Source organism: Lutra lutra, chromosome 13 (assembly GCF_902655055.1).
Source record: "Lutra lutra chromosome 13, mLutLut1.2, whole genome shotgun sequence".
NCBI classification, from domain to species: domain Eukaryota; kingdom Metazoa; phylum Chordata; class Mammalia; order Carnivora; family Mustelidae; genus Lutra; species Lutra lutra.
Genome location: NC_062290.1, coordinates 24,744,100 through 24,766,644, shown reverse-complemented (window position 1 = coordinate 24,766,644; position 22,545 = coordinate 24,744,100). Strand labels below are relative to the sequence as shown.

At 42.6% G+C, this 22,545-nt stretch overlaps 1 protein-coding gene across 1 annotated transcript in view; it reads left to right on the top strand.

Moving 5' to 3' along the window:
• Positions 1-21,996, top strand: part of RASEF (RAS and EF-hand domain containing) — a 255,588-nt gene extending 233,592 nt beyond the window's left edge. The window contains 5 exon segments of the mRNA XM_047698880.1: positions 10,316-10,608; positions 10,908-11,005; positions 14,125-14,244; positions 16,899-16,975; positions 21,821-21,996. Of these exon segments, the coding sequence (XP_047554836.1) occupies positions 10,316-10,608; positions 10,908-11,005; positions 14,125-14,244; positions 16,899-16,975; positions 21,821-21,926 (694 nt within the window). The 3' untranslated portion in view covers positions 21,927-21,996.
• Positions 21,997-22,545: the final 549 nt, after the last annotated feature.

Genomic DNA, 22,545 nt, shown 5'->3' with positions numbered 1-22,545 from the left:
AAGAATGCATCCATTTCTTCCAGATTGTCCAATTGGTTGGCGTAGAGTTGCTCATAGTATGTTCTTATAATTGTCTGTATTTCTTTGGTGTTCATTGTGATCTCTCCCCTTTCATTCATGATTTTATTTATTTGGGTCCTTTCTGTTTTCTTTTAGATAAGTCTGGCCAGGGGTTTATCAATCTTATTAATTCTTTCAATGAACCAGCTCCTAGTTTTGTTGATTTGTTCTATTGTTTTTTTGGTTTCTATTTCATTGATTTCTGCTCTGATCTTTATGATTTCTCTTCTCCTGCTGGGTTTAAGGTTTCTTTCTTGTTCTTTCTCCAGCTCCTTTAGGTGTAGGGTTAGGTTGTGTACCTGAGACCTTTCTTGTTTCTTGAGAAAGGCTTGTACCGCTATATATTTTCCTCTCAGGACTGCCTTTGTTGTGTCCCACAGATTCTGAACCGTTGTGTTTTCATTATCATTTGTTTCTATGAATTTTTTCAATTCTTCTTTAATTTCCTGGTTGACCCATTCATTCTTTAGAAGGATGCTGTTTAGTCTCCATGTATTTGGGTTCTTTCCAAATTTCCTCTTGTGATTGAGTTCTAGCTTTAGAGCGTTGTGGTCTGAAAATATGCAGGGAATGATCCCTATCTTTTGATACCGGTTGAGAGTTGATTTAGGACCAAGAATGTGATCTATTCTGGAGAATGTTCCATGTGCACTAGAGAAGAATGTGTATTCTGTTGCTTTCGGATGATATGTTCTGAACGTATCTGTGATGTCCATCTGGTCCAGTGTGTCATTTAAGGCCTTGATTTCTTTGTTGATCTTTTGCTTGGATGATCTGTCCATTTCAGTGAGGGGAGTGTTAAAATCCCCTACTATTATTGTATTATTGTCGATGTGTTTCTTTGATTTTGATATTAATTGGTTTATATAGTTGGCTGCTCCAATGTCAGGAGCATAGATATTTAAAATTGTTAGATCTTCTTGTTGGACAGTTCCTTTGAGTATGATATAGTGTCCTTCCTCATCTCCTATTATAGTCTTTGGCTTAAAATCTAATTGATCTGCTATAAGGATTGCCACTCCTACTTTCTTCTGATGTCCATTAGCATGGTAAATTCTTTTCCACCCCCTCACTTTCAACCTGGAGGTGTCTTCGGGTTTAAGATGAGTTTCTTGTAGGCAACATATTGATGGGTTTTGTTTTTTTATCCATTCTGATACCCGGTGTCTTTTGATTGGGGCATTTAGCCCGTTAACATTCAGGGTAAGTATTGAGAGATATGAATTTAGTGCCATTGTATTGCCTGTAAGGTGACTATTATTGTATATTGTCTCTATTTCTTTCTGATCTACTACTTTGAGGGTCTCTCTTTGCTTAGAGGACCCCTTTCACTATTTCCTGTAGAGCTGGTTTGGTATTTGCAAATTCTTTCAGTTTTTGTTTGTCCTGGAAGCTTTTAATCTCTCCTTCTATTTTCAATGATAGCCTAGCTGGATATAGTATTCTTGGCTGCATGTTTTTCTCATTTAGTGCTCTGAATATATCATGCCAGCTCTTTCTGGCCTGCCAGGTCTCTGTGGATAAGTCTGCTGCCAATCTAATATTTTTACCATTGTAGGTTACAGACTTCTTTTCCCGAGCTGCTTTCAGGATCTTTTCTTTGTCACTAAGACTTGTTAATTTTACTATTAGGTGACGGGGTGTGGACCTATTCTTATTGATTTTGAGGGGGGTTCTCTGAACCTCCTGGATTTTGATGCTTGTTCCCTTTGCCATATTGGGGAAATTCTCTCCAATAATTCTCTCCAACATACCTTCTGCTCCCCTCTCTGTTTCTTCTTCTTCTGGAATACCAATTATTCTAATGTTGTTTCATCTTATGGTGTCACTTATCTCTCGAATTCTCCCCTCATGGTCCAGTAGCTGTTTGTCCCTCTTTTGCTCAGCTTCTTTATTCTGTGTCATTTGGTCTTCTATATCTCTAATTTTTTCTTCTGCCTCATTTATCCTAGCAGTGAGAGCCTCCATTTTTGATTGCACCTCATTAATAGGTTTTTTGATTTCAACTTGGTTAGATTTTAGTTGTTTTATTTCTCCAGAAAGGGCTTTTATATCTCCCGAGAGGGTTGCTTTAATATCTTCCATGCCTTTTTCAAGCCCGGCTAGAACCTTGAGAATCGTCATTCTGAACTCTATATCTGACATATTACCAATGTCTGTATTGATTAGGTCCCTAGCCTTTGGTACTGCTTCTTGTTCTTTTTTTTGTTGTGAATTTTTCCGCCTTGTCATTTTGTCCAGATAAGAGTATATGAAGGAGCAAGTAAAATACTAAAAGGGTGGCAACAACCGCAGGAAAAAAATCCCTTTAGCCAAATCAGAAGAGATCCCAAATCATGAGGGGGGGAGAAAGGGGATAAAAAGGGGTCCAGAACGAAAAAAGAAAAAAAAAAAAAAGAAACTATTAAAAAAAGAAAGCCGATAAAGAAAAATATAAAAAGAGGAAAAAAAAATATATATATTAGATAAACTATTTAAAAAACGTTAAAAAAGAAAACGGTAAAAGTTAAAAGAATTTAGCAGAATAGAAAAAGAAAAAAAAATTGAAAAAGAAAAAAAAATTAAATTAACTGCAAGGCTAAAAAATCATGGGGAGAAAGCCATGAGTTCCCTGCTTTGCTTTCTTCTCCTCTGGAATTCTGCCCCTGTCCTTGGTATTGAAACTGCACCTCTTGGTAGGTGAACTTGGTCCTGGCTGGGTTTCCCATTGATCTTCTGGGGGAGGGGCCTGTTGTAGTGATTGTCAAGCGTCTTTGCCCCAGGCGGAGTTGTACCGCCCTTACCCGGGGCGGGCTGAGTAATCCGCTTGGGTTTGCTGGGTTTGCTCTCGGGAGCTTTTGTTCCCTGAGTGCTTTCCATAGAGTTCCGGAAGACGGGAATGAAGATGGCAGCCTCCTGGTCTCCGGCCCGGAGGAACCGAGAGCCCGGGGCCCCACTCCTCAGTGCCCCCTCAGAGAACAGTGCCCAATGACTCCCGTCACCCTGGCCTCTGGCCGCGCTCCGAGCTGACCGAGCCTGTGACCGGTTCAAGGCAACCCCGAGCTGAGAGTCACTCCTCGTCTCTGTAGCCGGCTTCCCCGTTCTAATACCGGTAAGCTCTGCGACACTCAGACACCCCCGATCCTTCTGCGACCCTGCGGGACCTGAGGCCGCGCTGACCCCGCCAGGGCTTCACCCCAGTTAAGACTCTGGAGCGATGTCCCTCAGCGGAACAGACTTTTAAAAGTCCTGATTTTGTGCTCCGTTGCTCCGCCGCTCGCCGGGAGCCAGCCCTTCCCCCCGTGGTCTATCTTCCCGTCGCTTTGGATTCACTTCTCCGCCAGTCCTGCCTTTCAGATAGTGGTTGATTTTCTGTTTCTAGAATTGCTGTTCTTCTTCTCTTCAATCTCCCGTTGGATTTGTAGGTGTTTGCAATCTTTAGATAAGCTATTTAGCTGATCTCCCGCTACCCGAAGTAGTCTCAGCCTGCTACTTCTCAGCCATCTTGACTCCTCCGATCTACAGCATACATTCTTGATAAAAACCCTCAACAAAGTAGGGATAGATGGAACACACCTCAACATCATAAAGGTCATATGTGAAAGACCCACAGCTGATATCCTCAAAGGGGAAAAACTGAGAGCTTTCCCTCTATGGTCAGGTATCAGACAGGGATGTCCGCTCTCACAGTTGTTATTTAACATAGTACTGGAAGTCCTGGCCTCAGCAGTCAGACAACAAAAATAAAAGGCACCCAAATCAACAAGTAAGAAGTAAACTTTCACATTCGCAGATGACATGATACTTTAACCAAAAAAATTACTAGAACCAGTAACGTGAATTCAGCAAAGTCACAGGAAATAAAACCAATGTACAGAAATCTGTTGTATTTCTATACGCTAATAATGAAGCTGCGGAAAGAGAATTCAAGGGATAGATCCCATTTACAATTGTACCAAAACCGTAAGATACATAAGAATAGACCTAACCAAAGAGGTAAAAGATCTGTACTCTGAACACTATAGAACACTTATGAAATAGGGGCGCCTGAGTGGCTCAGTGGGTTAGGCCTCTGCCTTCGGCTCGGTTCGTGATCCCAGGGTCCTGGGATCGAGCCCCGCATTGGGCTCTCTGCTCGGTGGGGAGCCTGCTTCCCCCTCTCTCTCTGCCTGCTTGTGATCTCTCTCTCTGTCAAATAATGAATAAAATCTTAAAAAAAAAAAGAACGCTTATGAAATATAAACCTAATCAAAGTGGTAAAAGATCTGTACTCTGAACACTATAGAACACATAAAATATATTGAGGAAAGCACAAAGAAGTGGAAAAACATTCCATGCTCATGGTTTGGAAGAACAAATATTGTTAAAATGTCTATGCTACCCAAAGCAATCTACACATTCAGTACAATCCCTATCAAAATACCACCAGCATTTTTCACAGAACTAGAACAAATAGCCCTAAAATTTGTATGCAAAGAGAAAACACCTAAAATAGTCAAAAGTCTTGAAAAAGAAAAGCAAAGGGGTGCCTGGGTGGCTCAGTCAGTTAACTGTCTGCCTCGGCTCAGGTCATGATCCCAGGATCCTGGGATTGAGCCCTGGGTTGGGCTTCCTGCTCAGTGGAGAGTCCACATGTCCCCCTCCCTTAGCCCCTCCCCCACCATGCTCACATGATATTTCTCACTTTTGTGCACTCTCTCTCAAATAAATAAACAAAATCTTTAAAAAAAAAAAAAGGAAGAAGAAAAAGAAAAAGAAAACCAAAGCTGAAGGCATCGCAATTCTGGACTTCAAGCTCTATTACAAAGTTGTCATCATGAAGACAGTATGGTACTGGCACAAAAGCAGACACATCGATCAATGGAAAAAAGAATAGAAAATCCAGAAACAGACCCACAACTATGTGGAAACTAATCTTTGACAAAGCAGGAAAGAATGTCCAATGGAAAAAAGTCTCTTCAACCAGTGGTGTTGGGAAAACTGAACAGCCACATGCCGAAGAATGAAACTGGACCATTTCCTTACACCACACCCAAAAATAGACTCAAAATGGATGAGAGACCTGAATGTGAGATAGGAAACCGTTAAAATCCTAGAGTAGAACACAGGCAGAAACCTTTTAAACCTCAGCCATAGTACCTTCTAACTAGACACATCTTCGGAGACAAGAGAAACAAAAGCAAAAATGAACTATTGGGACTTTATCAAGATAAAAAGCTTCTACACAGCAAAAGAAACAGTCAACACAACTAAAAGGCAACTGACATAATGGGAGAAGACATTTGCAAATGACATATTTGATAAGGGATTAGTATCCAAAATCTATAAGGAACATAATCAAACTCAACACCCAAAAATAAATAATCCAGTTTAGAAATGGGCAGAAGTCATGAATAGACATTTTTCCCAAAGGAGAAACAGACACATGAAAAGTTGCTCAAGATCATTTATTATCAGGGAATTACAAATCAAAACCATGATGAGATACCACCTCACACCTGTCAGGATGGCTGAAACTAACAACACAGGAAACAAATGTTGGTGAGGATGTAGAGAAAGGGGAACAATCTTACACTGTTGGTGGGAATGCAAACTGGTGCAGCCACTGTGGAAAACAGTATGGAGCTTCCTCAAAAAGTCACAACAGAATTACCCTGTGACCCAGCAATTACATTACTAGGTATTTACCCAAAGGATACAAAAATACTGATTTGAAGGGGTAGGGGGTACATGCTCCCCAATGTTTATAGCAGCATTATCAATAATAGCCAAATTATAGAAAGAGCCCAAATGTCTGTCAACTGATGAATGGAAAAAGAAGAGGTGGTATATATATATATACAATGAAATATTGGCCATCAGAAGGAATGGAATCTTGTCATTTGCTGCAATGGTGATGGAACTTGAGTGTATGGTGCTAAGCAAAATAACTCAGAAAGACAAATGCCGTATGATTTCACTCATATGTGGAATTTAAGAAACAAACCAGAAGAACATAGGGGAAGAAAAATAATTAAAAGAGAGAGGAAAGCAAATCATAAAATATTCTAAACTATAGAGAGCAAACTGAGGGTTGTTGGAGGGAAAACAGTGGGGGATGAGGTAAATGGATGATGGGTGTTAAGGAGTGCACTTGCTGTAAATAGCACTGGGTATTACATGTAAGTCATGAATCACTAAATTCTACTCCTGAAACCAATTTTGCCATATATATTAACTAACTAGAATTTATTTTTTAAAAGATTTTATTTATTAATTTGACAGATGGAGATCACAAGTAGGCAGAGAGGCAGGCAGAGAGAGATGAGGAAGCAGGCTCCCTGCTGAGCAGAGAGCCCGATGCGGGGCTCGATCCCAGGACCCTGGGATCATGACCTGAGCCAAAGGCAGAGGCTTTAACCCACTGAGCCACCCAGGCGCCCTGCTAACTAGAATTTAAATAAAAACTTGAAATCAACAAAAAAATAAAGAATAATGTTCTTAACTATCCTGGCAATAGCAAAATGGTCAGGAAGATTTATTACCAGGGCTTATTGGTGATCACTTTTAGGAAAATGCTATACAGATATCAGATGTTTTTATTGTCACTGATTTGTGAAATAACAAATGTTGATGGTTTGTAGACATGAAGGCAGCTCAGTTGCTCTGTTATTGAGAAAAAGACATTACTTTTAAAAAAAACTGTGTGGGTGCAGCATGATTTTTCTGGACTGATATTTAAGACCAATTCTAAGCACATAGGGGAAAAGATACATTACTGAAAATTATTTCAGAAATTTTACCATGGTTCATTTTGGAAAAGATTACACACCATGAATAAGGCTCATTGGTACTGGATTAAGAACTCCTCAAGAGTATGTTCTAAGGGACAAAGTCATCACACCCCAGCGGCTCAGAGGGACGGAAGTAGAGCACTCTTGTTCTCATCACCCTGAATAATAACCAGCAGGCCACCAGGGTCTGGACTGATGTCCTTTTGGAAGGTCATTATTTTAATATCAGAAGTTTAATATAAGAAGTTTTTGATCCTAATATAAAAACTTAAAAGCAGGGGCGCCTGGGTGGCTCAGTGGGTTAAGCCACTGCCTTTGGCTCGGGTCATGATCTCAGGGTCCTGGGATCGAGTCCCACATCGGGCTCTCTGCTCAGCAAGAAGCCTGCTTCCCTCTCTCTCTCTCTCTGCCTGCCTCTCCATCTACTTGTGATCTCTCTCTGTCAAATAAATAAATAAAATCTTTAAAAAAAAATAAAAATAAAAAATAAAAACTTAAAAGCATGTTTTAAATTTAATTTTATTGCTTTTGTGACCTTACTGGATTTTAACTTGTATACTTGTTTTAGTTTTGTGTTTTTCTAAGATTTGTAACAAAAATATAGCTTTTTCTGTATTTGTACTGTTGGGTCCATTATAAAAGGAACGAGACTGAGACAATGTGAAAGTTATGCAAAGCCTTATTCTACGCCAAGCATTAGAAGTTAGACTGACCAGCCAGGGGCAGACTGACCGGCCAGGGCCACCTCCGAAGAAAGCGACCACCCCTTGGTCTTACAGGCTAGTTTTATAGGGCACAACCGCAGACATCTACATATGTGGCTTTGGCTGATTGGATGTTTCCTACCTGTGTGTTTTAGTAACGGTTACCCGGAACCGATACTAGTAACTGCTGAGGCATTTATTAAACAACAAAATGGGCTTATTTTAGGTATGTGTTTTAGCAACGTTACCCGGAACCCGTATGAGTAACTGCTGAGGCATTTATTAAACAACAAAATGGCTACCTAGGCAACATGGAGTCACTATGGCTAAGTAGGCCCAGGCAGGCCCTAGGGGTTTAACAGGTTTTAACGTGGAATCGGCCCCAACAGTACATACTTACTTATGAAAATATTTTTGGGGCAGGTAAGAATAGTTTACTTTTTTAAAGGGTATATATATGTTGACTTTGAGAAATTCTGATGTGTACCTATATTTTAAATTTGCAGTCTAGATACTCATGAAAGTGATTTCTCAATTCTGTATTTCACTTCTTCCCTTCTTATCAAAAATCTGAATGCTTTTAAAAAAAGTTCTGATTAATAATGATATGGAGCTGAAGGAGTTTGTACTATATTATAATGAGAATGGTTTTCTTAGATTCCTTATAGTGTGGCTAAAAGTTTTAGAAGGATAATTTCATAAATGATGAAACAATAAAAAAATGTATGTATGCACACAGACACACAGAGCTAGCTAGTTAACAATATGGTCTGAATATGTGCCCCCAGGATAAAGACTTTGTAATTAAGTAACATATTTAGGGAGGGTTTGGTGGTTCTTACTTTTTAAGTTAATTTTAAGCATTTGCTAATGGTACTAAAATAGTTTTTTAAAGATTTATTTATTTATTTTGGGGAGAGAGAGCACATGAGCAGGAGGGGAAGAGGGAGAGGGAGAGAGAGCTTCAAGCGAGTCAGAGCTGAGCACGGAGCCCAACATGGGACTCCATCTCACAACACTGAGATCATGACGTGAGCCGAAACCAAGAGTCCGACACTTAGCCGACTGCGCTACCCAGGCACCCTGGCACCAAAATATTTTTGACTTCTCAGACTTATGTCACTTATACTTATTTATATTGAGATCACCCTCTGTTTTCTGAACATATTTGTCTCTTACTGTTTTTATCTCTGTGGACTATGTACTCTGCCCATTTCCTCACTCTGATGAGAGAGTGTTTGCCAAGTGACCCAAGATGGTGCTGCAGTGTAATGGAGACTAAACAGGCTGTGGCCCTTGTTTTTCTTCTTTTCTTTTCTATTTTCTTTCCTCTCCTCTCATCTCCTCTCCCCTTCCCTCCTTCCTTCTTTCCTTCCTTCCTTCCTTCCTTCCTTCCTTCCTTCCTTCCTTCTTGTTCTTGTTGTTCCTCCTCCTCCTCCCGCCTTTCTCCTCCTCCTCCTCCTCCTTCTTCTTCTAGGACTTATGATGGGGGGGAGGGGCAGAGAGAGAATCTCGAGCAACCTCCATCCTGAGCTAGAGCCCGATGTGGGGCTCAATCTCAATGACCATGAGAAAATTACCTGAGCCAAAATCAAGAGTCTGACACTTAACTAACTGAGCCATGCATGTACCCCACTATTTCAGTATAAGCAAGTTTTTGGGAAAATCAAATGGAAAAGCAAAAGTAAATAGGGAAATAATGTGGTTTCTTTTGATTCTTTTGTTAGATGTTAATTTCTCCCTCACTTATAAGATGTTAGAGAATTTCACAAATGGAAACATCCATAGAAGCCAGGGGTTCCTGCTTTTATCCGGGAGACCTCCCTGTGAAACTTCTTCTACAAGCGTCTTACTAGACTATGTATCAATACCTGGTGGCAGAAAACTCCCCGTGTCATATTCTGGTACCACACCTTTCTAATTGCCTGTCATTTTTACCATGTTGATTAGAAACATGACTCCCGGGATGCCTGGGTGGCTCAATGGGTTAAAGCCTCTGCCTTCAGCTCAGGTCATGATCCCAGGGTCCTGGGACTGAGCCCCTCATTGGGCTCTCTGCTCAGCAGGGAGCCTGCTTCCCTTCCTCTTTCTCTGCCTGCCTCTCAGCCTACTTGTGATCTCCGTCAAATAAATAAATAAAATCTTAAAAAAAAAAGGAATATGACTCCTAGAAAAGTTTATCATTTGGCCTTTATTTTGTCTTGTGTAACCTAGGAGAATGTATTCTTCATCTTCATGTGTCAGCTTCTCTGAGGATTTGAAGAGGGACATCAATAAGACCGAAGTTGAGCTCATGGCACAGAGTCTTGTGTCTGAGGGTTTTGAGTCTCACGGTCATCATGGTTATGTTTCCCATCTAGGTTGTCAGCATCCCTTTTAAAAAGTAAAGCTCTTATTCAGAAATGGACGAGCTATTTGGAGTATGGTCTGACCACATTAGAGTAAAAAGGTTCACATGTCCTGCATACATTTTTCTTAACTTGAGATTGCATTTATGCTCGGACACTGCAATTCCTTTCTTATTAGGAAATACAGAATGTGATTTTTTTAAATGGCTTCATTTATTTATTTATTATTCATTTTATTAAATATTGGACTTGAGTGTCTTTATCTTAATTCATTGTTGCATAGAATTAGCTGGTGTTGCTCTGAGCATTTTGTTTCCCCTGATGCATAGTCATGGACTACATTGTGTGCTTCTTGGCAAAAGGGAGGGTTGTTGGTCTTCTTGAGTCCATTGCTGTGTAGTCCTGAGCTTTGTGAACTCTCGGGTAAAGCTGTCTTCTCCTTTATCACCAGGTCACCCCGCTCCTCCTACGTGAATGAGGACTGTGACTCGTTGGCCCCCTGTGACCCTATGCAGAGGATGAATTGTGAGGTGGACAGCCTTCCCGAGAGCTGCTTTGACAGCGGCTTGTCTACCCTGAGAGTCTCCAAAGAATATGACTCGGAGGTGGAATACAGGCACCAGAGGGCACCTCAGAGGTCACATGGCACACAGGAGAGCTTTGGGGGTGATGCTTCAGACGTAGACATAAGCCCCAGAAATCACTGTCTTCTGGGTCATACCTTCGATGGAAATCTATCACCCTGTTTGACTTGTATCTGTCATGGGAATATGACTTAAAGGTTATAAATATGAAACATAGTCAGTAGAATGTATCTTTCTTCATCAGGGTAGGGAGAAATTTTCACAGATTGCCATTTGGGGCTACTCTGTTCCATAACAGAACTGACTATAGATTCATCTGCATATTTTTCTTCTCCTTAATCCATAATATATATGTGTAATGAGAGACTTTGTTTTTTAATGGCTGACTAAAAAAAAATAATAATAGTAACAAAAACCAGGTTCCTGATATAAGGGATGAAGAGACGTTCGGTGCTGAAGGTGTGGCTGCCATCTTAGACTGGAATCCCCAGGGGTCCACTAGTGAGGGCAGCATCGTCAGTTCTTCAAGAAAGCCCATCTCAGCTCTGTCACCACAGGTAGGTAGTTTCTGGGATATTTTATTCATGAGCACTGTCTTCTATTTAGTTGGTGCCTCTGCCCTTGAATGGAGGGGAGCTGACAGGTACCCTTTTCTGTCTTTTATTGAGCCTGGCTAAGTGCCTACTCACACCAACACTGCATTCCAGGAGTGCTGCCTCGCCTATGTTCCCTCGTTCAGAAAGGGCACTCTCCTTTTCCCAACTGAACAGCGGCTCAGAGGAAGCCTGAAGACCTCCACACACAACTGACAGGTAAATGAAGGAGGAAAGAATGTGGGGACATGCAAACATTCCCCAAATCCTAATGCACTATGTAATTACACAGTGTATTATAATTATAGGATTATGAGCATCAAAAACCACCAAGCGTCCCACAAGGCTCGTCCATGCAGACTGAAGGTGAGCCCGCAGCGCTGTGGGAAGCACTTGCCTCTCCTGACCAGCCGTATCCCAGAGCTGCAGGACTGTGCGCTCTCCATCTACAAGGAGAATTTTCATCTGAAAATCAACTCCTGAAAGGGAATAACAGGAGAACGTGGGGACCATGATGTAAATAATTTCACTGGTTTTGACTCTCAAGCCCTCTGTAGATAAGACAAAAGCCAGTAAACCAAAGCTCAATGAGGTAGAGAGGGATGAATGTAGCCTTCAAGGAGAGCAACCTTCAAACACTAATTACAAGTCAGAACACACATGTGTGTGCAGAGGCACCCTCTGCCGGTTGGCTGAGCTGGGGAAGGCTTTCGGCTACAGACAAAAGGAAAATCTATGTTCTGTTTGTCCTGTAATTACATGAAGTTGATATGTCTCTGCGTGTTTATGTGTGTGTGCTTGTGTGCATGTGGACGTGTGCATGTATCTGTGTGTGGACACGTGGGAGGTGTGCATATACACCGTGCTCTTGAGCAACCGAACAAAACGCGGTGGTCTTTTCAGGAACCAAATCAAAGTGAACTTGCAGACTACGTCCAAAAGTTTTAACAATAAAAAGTTTTGCTGTGGATTTTAAATTTTCTGTGCGTACGAGTCCATTGGGATGTTGTTATTCTCTGGACTCATCGTTCTACCCCAGGGAGGTCCATCTGTTCCCATGAGCAGACGCTTCTCCTCTGTGCATGGAATGTACCTCGGAACTCCACTCTGGACACCAAAAGCTTCTTTTCTCAACCTGCTGCTTACTCTGGCTCTTTATCACAGCAGCAACCAGGGCTGACTCGGGAGATCCAAGGCCCCCTTCAACCCCTCCCCTCTAAATAACCACAAACCAGGGTTTTGTCACGGGGAAAAATTAGATACTACTTGGCTTTTGACTTCTACCTTTGGGAAAAAAAGGGCATGACAAACCTTTGCCATGGATCTTTCTAATTGGAGGACATTCTGTGGGGACAGTTTATGTGGCCACTAGAGATACAGGTGGAAACTGAGAGTGTGATTGTTGCGATAGGCCCAAGGGCTAAGGGGTAATGGAATGTCAGTGGTGAATTAATAATAATAATTAATAATGTCAGTGGTGAATTAATAATAAAAGCCACTGAGTTACAAAATTATGCAATAAAATCATGGGTAAAATTAAATGATGGCCATTTACTTACCTGTCGTGAGTAATGTATTGGTTGAATGCTTGCGTGAACGTTGAATTGAGACTTGAGACGTGAGATCTCTAACTGACTTTTTCACATTCCAGAGTATTTTTGGAGTCCTCCTTTGTGCAGGTTCTAGAGCCTGGAATATGCCCACATAGGGGAGCTTGTAGCTGAGTAGGGGAAACATAATAAGCAACAAACAAGTAAATAAAATAAATGGAATGATAGAGAATGATAAATATTGTGGACACAAGAAGGCAGAGTAAAGGGCCTGATGGTGTGGTCAGGGCAGCCTCCCTGGAAGGTACTGTTCGAGACAAGACTGGAAGAAGTTGCCGGTATTTACTGACATAACATAGGGAAGTCACTTAGATGCTTGGGTTCTTGGCTCACTTAAGTGAGTGTTTGTTGAGCGGCTTCCAAAGTTGCCCCCTTGGAACCTGAACAGTTTGCAGAAGAACACGGTTAATGAACACATCAGTGGATAGGGCACCTAGTTTCAGGGACGGCCCTCCATTCCCATCTCCCCTCTGCTGTTCAGAATGGTCTGAAGAGAAGGGAAATCAGATGTTTTCATCATTTTCAAGGCTCGTTTCTTGATCCCGTGGCAGGTGTAGCACCAAACCGAAAGCACAGCTGGTACCTGGAGGCCTGGCAGAGGGTCACGGTCAGGGCTGCTACTGCTGCTCTTGTGTGGGAACCAGAGCCCTATTTTTCTGGGCCAGTCAGGCTGGCTTTCTCTGTTCTCATCAGTCAGGCTGGCTTTTTTCTCTGTTCTCTCTCTCTGTTCTCTGCTGAGGTGTGGTGTGCCCTTACTAAACCCTTCATTTTACCAGTGGGGAAACTGAGGCAGAAACATGAAGCATTTCACCTGATTTCAGGGCCACAGCCAGTGAGCGGCCAGGTGGTGGGAGGGGTGGCCTCCGATGCAGCTCTGTTCACCATGTTTCACGTGGACCTACAAAGGTGGATTTGGGAGCATTCGCCTTAGAATCGATTCCTTCGAATGATCAGTAATTGACTCCTTGTAAGAAAAATGTTAACCTTTAGGACCTTCACATTTTGCTTTTGTTGTGAACCGGACTGCAGTGAGTGTGGAACGCCCACATTCTGTTTTTATCCCGTTATGGCTGAGGGATCTTCCTGTGTGTTTTGTGCCTGAGATAATGAAGTTGACTTGTTATCAGCACCATTTGGAGTGAAAGTCGCAGAAAATTGTGTGGGTGCCACAGCCAAATATAGCTCTGTGGTCATGCACCTTGAGTTCATATTGGTTTGTATGGTGGCAGGGGTGATGGGGAGCATTTGCACCGTGGCCCTGGCCTTTGGAAATTCTTGTTTAACCTCTCGGAATTTCAGTGATTTCACTTGGTGATGGGAAGAAGTTTGGCTCTCTATAGAGAGACTTTGAGGCTGGAAGATACAACCTCCAGGTCATGCAGAACCCACGGGGCATTTGGAGAATGGAAGCTGCTGTTGTCAGTGGAACTTGTTCAGTGTTTGATGAACACACGGCACTTTTTCCCCTGGCAGGATGCAACCCGGGAGCGTGCTCCGATCATGTTAGTAGGAAACAAGGCTGACCTCCGCGATGCTGCTGCAGCAGAGGAACAGAAGTGTGTCCCAGGATACTTGGGAGAAAAACTGGCCATGGTAAAGGTGAAATGGGGCTGTTGGAATAGACATAGCCATTCATGAGCTTTGCAGTTGGCCACCCTTCACTCCCACCTACATTTGCTTAACAAGGCTCTTTGACAACCCTTCACCCCTTCCGATGGGACTACTGGCCTTCTTATTCAGGCAGAACTCCCAGTGTCCCCCTGCCCTTTATTTTTTTATTTTTATTTTATTTTTAAAAATTTATTTATTTGAGAGTGAGAGAGAAAGAGCACGCATGAGCATGAGCGGGGGTGGGGAGTGGAGGGGCACAGGGAGAGGGAGAATCAGGCTCCCCACTGAATAGGGAGCCTGACATAGGGCTTGATCCCTATGTCAAGCAAAGGCAGACACTTAACTGACTACGCCACCCAGGTGCCCTCCCGACCCCTCACCCTCGCCACACACACTTTAATGAATGTAAGTAATTGTACCAAGGATTAAACCTCTCATGGAGGTAAAATGATCACTTGGGCAATTTTCCCCATTGAAGAACTTCGACAAAGGAACCAGAAGTATCCTGCCTTCCTCCTCACCCTCGGCCAGTTCCTGGACTCCTAGTTCTGGAATCAACGTCAAGGAAAAATAATGGGTGTCCTGTTTAGAAAACATGGTTTAGTTCCAGAAGGCTACTGTGCCATAGGGCAGTGTGTTACCTGGCTGGAAGAGAATTTGGAAAGTTGTTTTTTTTTTCCTCTAAGATTTGTGCTTAGTTGAATAGTCTAAAATTATTTTTGGTTGTGCGCTTGTATAGAACATGAGGCTCATTTTGATCCAGTTTATTACTGGGGGCAGAATTTATTTTCCATTATTACCAGTGTGTGAGGCTGCTCCAGGGCCCCCTTAGGACCTGTCTTTCCCAAACATGGCATCAGAGGCACCTGCGGGTGGCTAAGTCCACGCCATTGCAGTCTGATTTGATACGGCTGCCTCTCTGGTCTGCTTCAGCCCATGGACAGCCTGCGCTGTAGTATGGCACGTGGACTGTAAAAACAAGGGTCAGTGCCACTGTTTTAAGTTGGAAAATCTTTCTTGTTTTAAGTTTTAAAACTATGAACCAAACATGCTAAACATCAGAGCTAGGCAGCGAAGCACAGAAGAGATTCATTCAACACGTTTAATCGTATGCACTTGATCGTGTGTTGAGGAAAGACTGGAGCACACAACAGACAGTCCGTGTCTTCGTGTAGTTCATTTCTGGGGGATACACGGGAAATGTATGTAATCCACATGCCACATTGTCCCACCCGCCCCCTTAGAGAGCATATGATCCCCCACCATATGCCAGGTTTATCCCCTCCTCACGATTTCAGAGTTCCCAAGGTTTGGTCACTTACGCATCTTGTGACCCCTACCCTCCTGTAGCCTCGGAGAGACCCTCCATGTCACCCCATAACATCGTAGCCATAAAACTTGGAAACAGCGCTACGCGTTTCCACTAGAAATTCATTCACATTCATTGTAGAATTTTTATAGATTTTCTGTGGAATTTTTATAGATTTTCCCCAGGCTCATGGGTAAAGGTCCCACTGTGGACTCTTACCCCCTCGTTTGTTCTCTCTCTCCATGCTCCAGAGCAGCCATGACATCCTCCCCTTATCCCACACAGAATTGTGTCACCTACACCCAGGCCCAAGGCCCCTGCAATTCTCCTTCCTGAAAGGACATTGTCTCCAGGCAAAGATGCACAAAAATAACTTCATCAATTACAACTGTGGCAAGTGCAGTACAGAGAAGACACAGAGCACTGTGAGGTTCCCTAATAGCAAGACCTGACAGGGACATGCCAGGCTTAGACAACACTGAAACTTGATTTCAGGGGAGGATTATGGGAAAATTTCAAAAAGTAAGTAGGAGTCAGCCTGGAGAAGGCGTTGATGGGCATAACCCAGGTAATGGGAACAGCAGGTGCAAAGATCGTGAGGTAAGGGGGAATTTGGAACATTGGAGAAAAGGAGGGAAGATAAGAGTAACCAGAGCATTGAGAGCGAGGGAGGAGGGTGGCGGATAAAGCTAAGAGTTGGGCCGGGACTACATGGACACGTGGCCTTGTCAGCCATGGGGAAGCATCTGAGTGTTACTTGAAGAAGAATGGGAAACACTAAAAGGTGTGAAGCAGGAGAGTGCTATGATCAGTGGTCATATCCATAACCGCTGGGAAATAGAATAATAGAGCCCTAGACAGGGTCCATTGGGTTTAACAACCCGGAGGTTGCTGAATCTTTAAGGCAAAGATGATAGTGCAAAAGGATGCGAGTTAACTGCCAGCCCAAAGGAGACATACTTTTGATGGACATTTAATTCGTGAGTGGTTACCTTAAGCTACCATTTTTACCTCTCTCAGATTATCTGATAGAGAACGTTTGTAGCAACTGGTAGGACTGTGGAGAATAAGAACCTTAAAACATGAAATGGTGTATTGTGCTGCTTTTAAGGCAAAATAAAATGTCCCCTGATTCGGAGCTGTTGTGTCTGGAATAACTAGACCCAAATTCACTATTTTTAAAGTACCAAAACCATGAATCCTATTTCTTAGCCATTAGAATACTCAATAGGAGAATATGTTTATTTTATCTGTTGGTTTCAAAAGCTAAAATTCCAGGAGCCTTAAGTAAAGGCTTCACTTATTTGTGTTTATTTCTTTTCTAAAGACCTATGGGGCATTATTCTGTGAAACCAGCGCCAAAGACGGCTCGAATATGGTGGAAGCTGTTCTCCATCTTGCTTGGTAAAATTGTCTTATATTTGGAAAACTGAACGCAGGATTGTATTTTCACGTAGTTGGTGCATATGCCCGATTTCTGGACCATAACGTGAATATACATTGGAAAACACTGTCTTGTATTTCAGTGGTGGTTAGAGAAACAATTGAACACGGATTTTAGAAAAACTGGTAGTGCTGCTTATTCACTGTGAACGTTGGCAAAGTACCTTTACTGCCAAACAAAGCAGGTGCATCTGAGGTGTCGCTGACATTTCTGCAAAATGTCACCACAAAGCTAACAGTTGACTTGTATGAATCATTTCCAGGAGCCAGATTTTAAACACAAGAGACTATTATGAAATTAACTACCTATTATGACATTTTCTGGGATAAAGGAAAAAAAAAGCAACTCAACAAAGCAAATTGTGTATCATGCCAGTTGGAAGCACTTTATTAAAATAATTACTCAGGTAATTATTAAGCTCAGGCAGTGGTGTTAATAATAAATAACATTTTGGTATGTAGATTAGAAAGAAAATTACATCCTTGAGGAATTTGGATATAAATGTGAGTGTTTTTTAATCCTTGGAGTAAATTTGAATTTTAAGAAATAACAACATTATCTTTTAGATTTATGTCTTCTGCCTGGTTTTCTGTCACAAAAGAAGGGATGATTCTTTACTGGCCTGAAGAGATTAAATATCCAAAAGAAAAAAGAAAGGAAAAAAGGAAAAGAAAATGAGCATGAACAAAATCAGGCCAGTGACCTTTAATTGCTGACGAAGCGAAGCTATAATTTGGGGTGTGTAGGTTTTTTTCTGAGCATATGTGAAATTTTATAAGAATCTTAGCTTTAGTATGATAGATGGCTTCTTCTGCTCCTATTCAGTGACAAGTAAAATACATCGCAGTGTTCCAATGCTGCTTTTCTATTGATGACTCAGTGTTTATAATGCTTACCAGCTGCTTAGACTGGGGCCTTGGCAAGATCCTTGCCCTCACTTGAGAAAATCAGGAAATGGGCCCCAGGACTTTAAATGGTCTGCTTGGCATTAGTCTGTGTCAGGCCTTGGCAGATGCCTTGGACTTGAACTGAGTCTTTGAACATTATCTCCTTTTATATCAGTCCGAGAGAGAGCCACCTGCCCGCACCATGCTGGAAATCATCTTTGTGTGAAGCAAAGACAGTGCTAACTCTGAGTGTGACCTAGATTGGGTGGAATAAAGGCAAACATTTAAGCATGTGTAGATTCAAGGGAATGACATGGTTTTCTGCCTGTGATTAGTAGGAGAATCATGAGCTCATCCCACATTTGTCAAACAAGAGCCCAGGTAAAACTAAGCTGGGTGAAATAATGGATTCCTTGTACCTGTGGGTGTGAAGGGGCCGCTGGCCATTTTGACCAAGGAAGGCTCATTCAGTACAGGTGGTGGGGGCGGGGGGGTGCGAGGAGATTGGGTGAGATGCACTGACAGTGGACTCACTGCTGAACTGGTAGGTGTTGGTCCTTTCTCAGGTGTTCATGCTGATGCTTTGCTACAACATACCCAGGGATTCCTGGGTGGAAGTTCCAAAGTGTTCAATTGATCAATGGTCTGAGATTTGAAAGAAAAAAAAAAAACCTACAAGAAGTGCTCAGGCTGATATTTCCATTCAGCCCAGGAGCTAAGCCTGTTGGGAGGAAATCTGCCGATGAGACAGAGTCACCTTACATGCAGTTGTCAAGCATATGGTAGTTTTGGTGAGAAAGTGTAGTTTTCCCAGGCTTACGCCTATTGTAGGTGTTTGGAATATGTGATTTCCTTGAAGTGGGAGGGGCATGCCTGTACTTATGGTGGATTAGAGAAACCAAAGGCCAGATGGACCATGTGGGTACATATTTTTCCTCCCTAATCCTTGCTTCCAGGTTCAATAAAATGTCTGCATTATTGCGAGCTCTCAGCCTGTGGAGGCCCCATATATGGTTCATTAGCGGTATTGAGGAAATGAATATTTGCAGGCTATGCAGTGTAATGAGAAGGGGGAAAAAGAGAGAGAGAGAGAGAAAACATTTGACCAGCAGATGATTGTAGCTGATAGAGGCTTTAGGACCGCCTAGAAGGGAGAGATGTGAGTTGTTTTGTGAAGGCGCTATGATTAATATACCCACTAAACAGATAAGAAAGTGGAGGACTAGAATGCTTAATCAGCCTGCTCAAAGTGACACAGCTACTAAGTGGCAACATTGGAACTTGCTGCCACCACTCTCGCACATCGGCTTGTTGCTTCCCTGTTGGCAATCTCAGGATTGCATTCCACATTCTCTTCTTCTTTACTCTCTCTCTGCCTAATGTCGTCTATCCCCAGGGATTCTAGAACTGTCTAGAACTGTCTCTAGCTCGACTTCTCCAATTTCTATATTTTTTACCTCCACGTCCTTTTAAAATTCCATAACCATATCCCCACCCACCACCCAGAGGAAATTCCAGAGGCATGACTGTATCCAACATGTGCAAACCCTCACAGCCTGGCCTCACCCAACTTTCTGGTTGCATCTCTTAATCTTACTTCCCAAAGGAATGATAATCTGTAGACACAGAAAACTTAATTCTACTTGTGGCCGAGCTCTTTTATGTCTCCTTGCCTTTATGCATGCTGTTCCTTGCACCTAGAATCTCCTTTCCTCATTAAGCGAAGGTCAATTCCTGTTCTTTCAAGAGGTCCCTCCAATGTCAAAGTGTCCTCGCAGCTCCATCTCCACAACGCCTTCCTTCCCCGCAGACCAGCATGACTGGTGTACCGTGCATGTGTGTTAGTCGCTGTCTCGGGACCTGGGAATGATTTGTTTAGCCTTCTCTCTCTCCTTCAGTGCTCACTAATAGAGGGTCCCAGCGTTTGGCATAAGTTGAGCATTTGTTGAATGACCAAATATCTGAGATGATGCAGTTGGAAGTTGTATGAGTTCTCTGTTGTTGCTGTAACAAATTCCCACAAGTGTTGTTGCTTCAGCAACGCACCTGTATCACGTTCCAGTTCTGGAGGTCAGGAGTCTAAAAGGAGTCTTATGGGGGGTTCTAGGTTGGATCGTGTACCTTCCTTTTTCTCCTGGGTCTTTGTTTCCTCGTCTGTGAAGTGAGGATAATAATGCTCCCCTGTCACCTGTCAGGGATGCATGTGTGTTTGTGTTGTGTGATTGTTTATGTGCATTAAATAAGAAAAATGTGAAAACATATAGTATAGCGTTTATTAGCTGGCCTTCAGCAAGAGTTAATTCCTCCCTCTTTTTTTTTTTTCTTCTCCTGAGATATCTTCTTTCCAACTCAGTATAGTGGTTTTCAAAAGTTAGCACATATCAGCACCTTCTGGAGTCCTGCTGACCAATTTGGCCTCCATGGACCTACCTGAATGTGGTGAACCCAAATTGAGATGTGCTGTAAGTACTGAGTATGTACTGGATTTTGAAGACAGTATAAAAATCATAGAATATTTCATTATTATTTTTATTGATAAAATGCTAGAATGATAATATATTTGCTATACTGAGTTAAAATATATTAATAAAATTAAATTTACCTGTTTCTTTTTACATTTTTTAATATGGCTACTAAAAAATTTAAGATTACATGTGGATTACATTATATTTTGATTGAACAGTGTTGCTGTACTAGGAATATGCCATTTTTTAGTAGGTTAAGTTATCTGCTGCTCTGTAATAAACCAAAACATGGTTGCCTGAAACAACTGCCACTTTTTAATTTCTTGAAATTATCAGAATTGGCTGGATCTCAGCTTGAAGGTTCCTCTACTTGGAAGGTTCTTGCTTGGGGTGTCTCATGCATTTGCGGTCAGGCGGCCGTGGGGTAAAGCTGAGGCTGGGTGTCTGCCACCAGGGTCCTTGTCCTTCTGGCCACTCCGCTGGCCCTCTCCACTGAGGAACCCTGGCAGCTGAGAGCAGCTAGGCCTTATTAACACTTGGCTTAGATTCCCAGCCCACCATTCCCCTGCATTCTGTTGATCTAAGCAGTCACAGAGCCAGTACTGTGAAGGGACAGCCCATGATGGGGGCTCCCCAGACTTGATGGGGAAGGTAGGATTGTTTGGGGGCCTCCTGGGGATGAGCTGTCCCAGTCAGGAGTGCCATTCTGGGTCTGCATGTTTCACAGGCATCCCTGGGACCACACTTGGAAGGATACTGTCCCTAGGAGGTTTTCACAAGATTTTAGAGATCTTTTGTCATTGTAGCCTCTAGCTGTTAATTCTAAAGGGAAGTTAGGAAGAGGCAGAAAGAAGAATTTTTTTCCCTGGATTTTAAGCATTCATCATTATCTCCATGATCCTGTATAATTAAAGAGTGGTTTTGAAGTCATCATTGCTTTTGTTAAGGTCAGCAAGTACTAGCCAGCAATGGAAGCCAGGTTCCAGAGTGCTAAGGAGTGAGCTGTGCGTGTGGCAGACTGTAAAGCATGTGACACCACAGGAGAGAGCAGTAGTAGGGTGTGTGTGTGTGTGTCTCTGTGTGTGTGTTGCTGTGCATGTGTGTCTCGTGTGTTCCTGCCTTCTGCATGCATGAACATGGCCTTGTGCTCAGAGTTCAGGCGTGGTTCCAGGCCCGGCTCTGTGGCTTCCCTAGCCACGTGACCGAAGGGAAATTGCTTCAGCTTTCTTTCTTTGCCTTTGCTTCTGCACATATAAAATGGGGCCCAACAAATTCACATGGTCCTCGCGAGAATGGTGTCTGGATGACATAGAGCAAGTGCTCAGCCATCTTGTTTTTATTTCTACAGAACCATTTGTGGTTTAGTTTTGTACCTCAGTAATGCATTCTCTCTCTCTCTGTCTCTCTTTGTCTCTGTCTCTCTCTCCCTTTCTCCCCTGCACCCTTCCCCCAGGGAAGTGAAAAAAAGGACCGATGAAGATGACAGCAAATCCAGTGCCAATCTGACCAGGACCAGTTCCAGAAAGTCAATGCAGATGAAGAACTGTTGCAGTAGTTAAATCCCAAACATCCTTGGCCTGTCAGGTCTTCAGGCCCAGAGTCCTGGGTGTCTGTGACTTGTTTGCTTCTCACAGAGGTGTGCGTCCTCCAGACATGGCCAGGTGAAAGCTGACAGTGAGGGCCTTGGAACTGTGCTTTTAGATCCTTCTGGAGCCCTGGCTCTTTCCTATGTTTTAGTGAATGATTGAGGCCCCGTAGTTGAAGGTACTTGTCTTGTCCTTACGGAGTCTCAAAAGAGAACATGTAAAAAAAAAAAATGGTAAAAAAAAATCATATGCTCAGATCACAGCTGTAGAAGAAACTTCCTGATGTAGATTCACGTGGTAGCTGACTTTGTAGATAAACTAAAACAACATTTTTTTTTCAAATATCTGTTACTAGAATACTAGTAAAAGGGGATTACCATCCTAGCTTTGCTGCCTGTGGTCTCAGACGTGTCAACAGCCCACTATAGACCTGTTTCCTCACCTGCAAAACAAGCAGCTTGGCCTCGCAGGCCTTGACCCTTGGGATTCTGTGCACTGTAAGGAGTGGGAGGGAGACCATGATGACCCACAGTTAATAAGGACTCTGGTTAGTCGGACTTTTTAAATATTGGGGCATTGATTTTTCTCATTT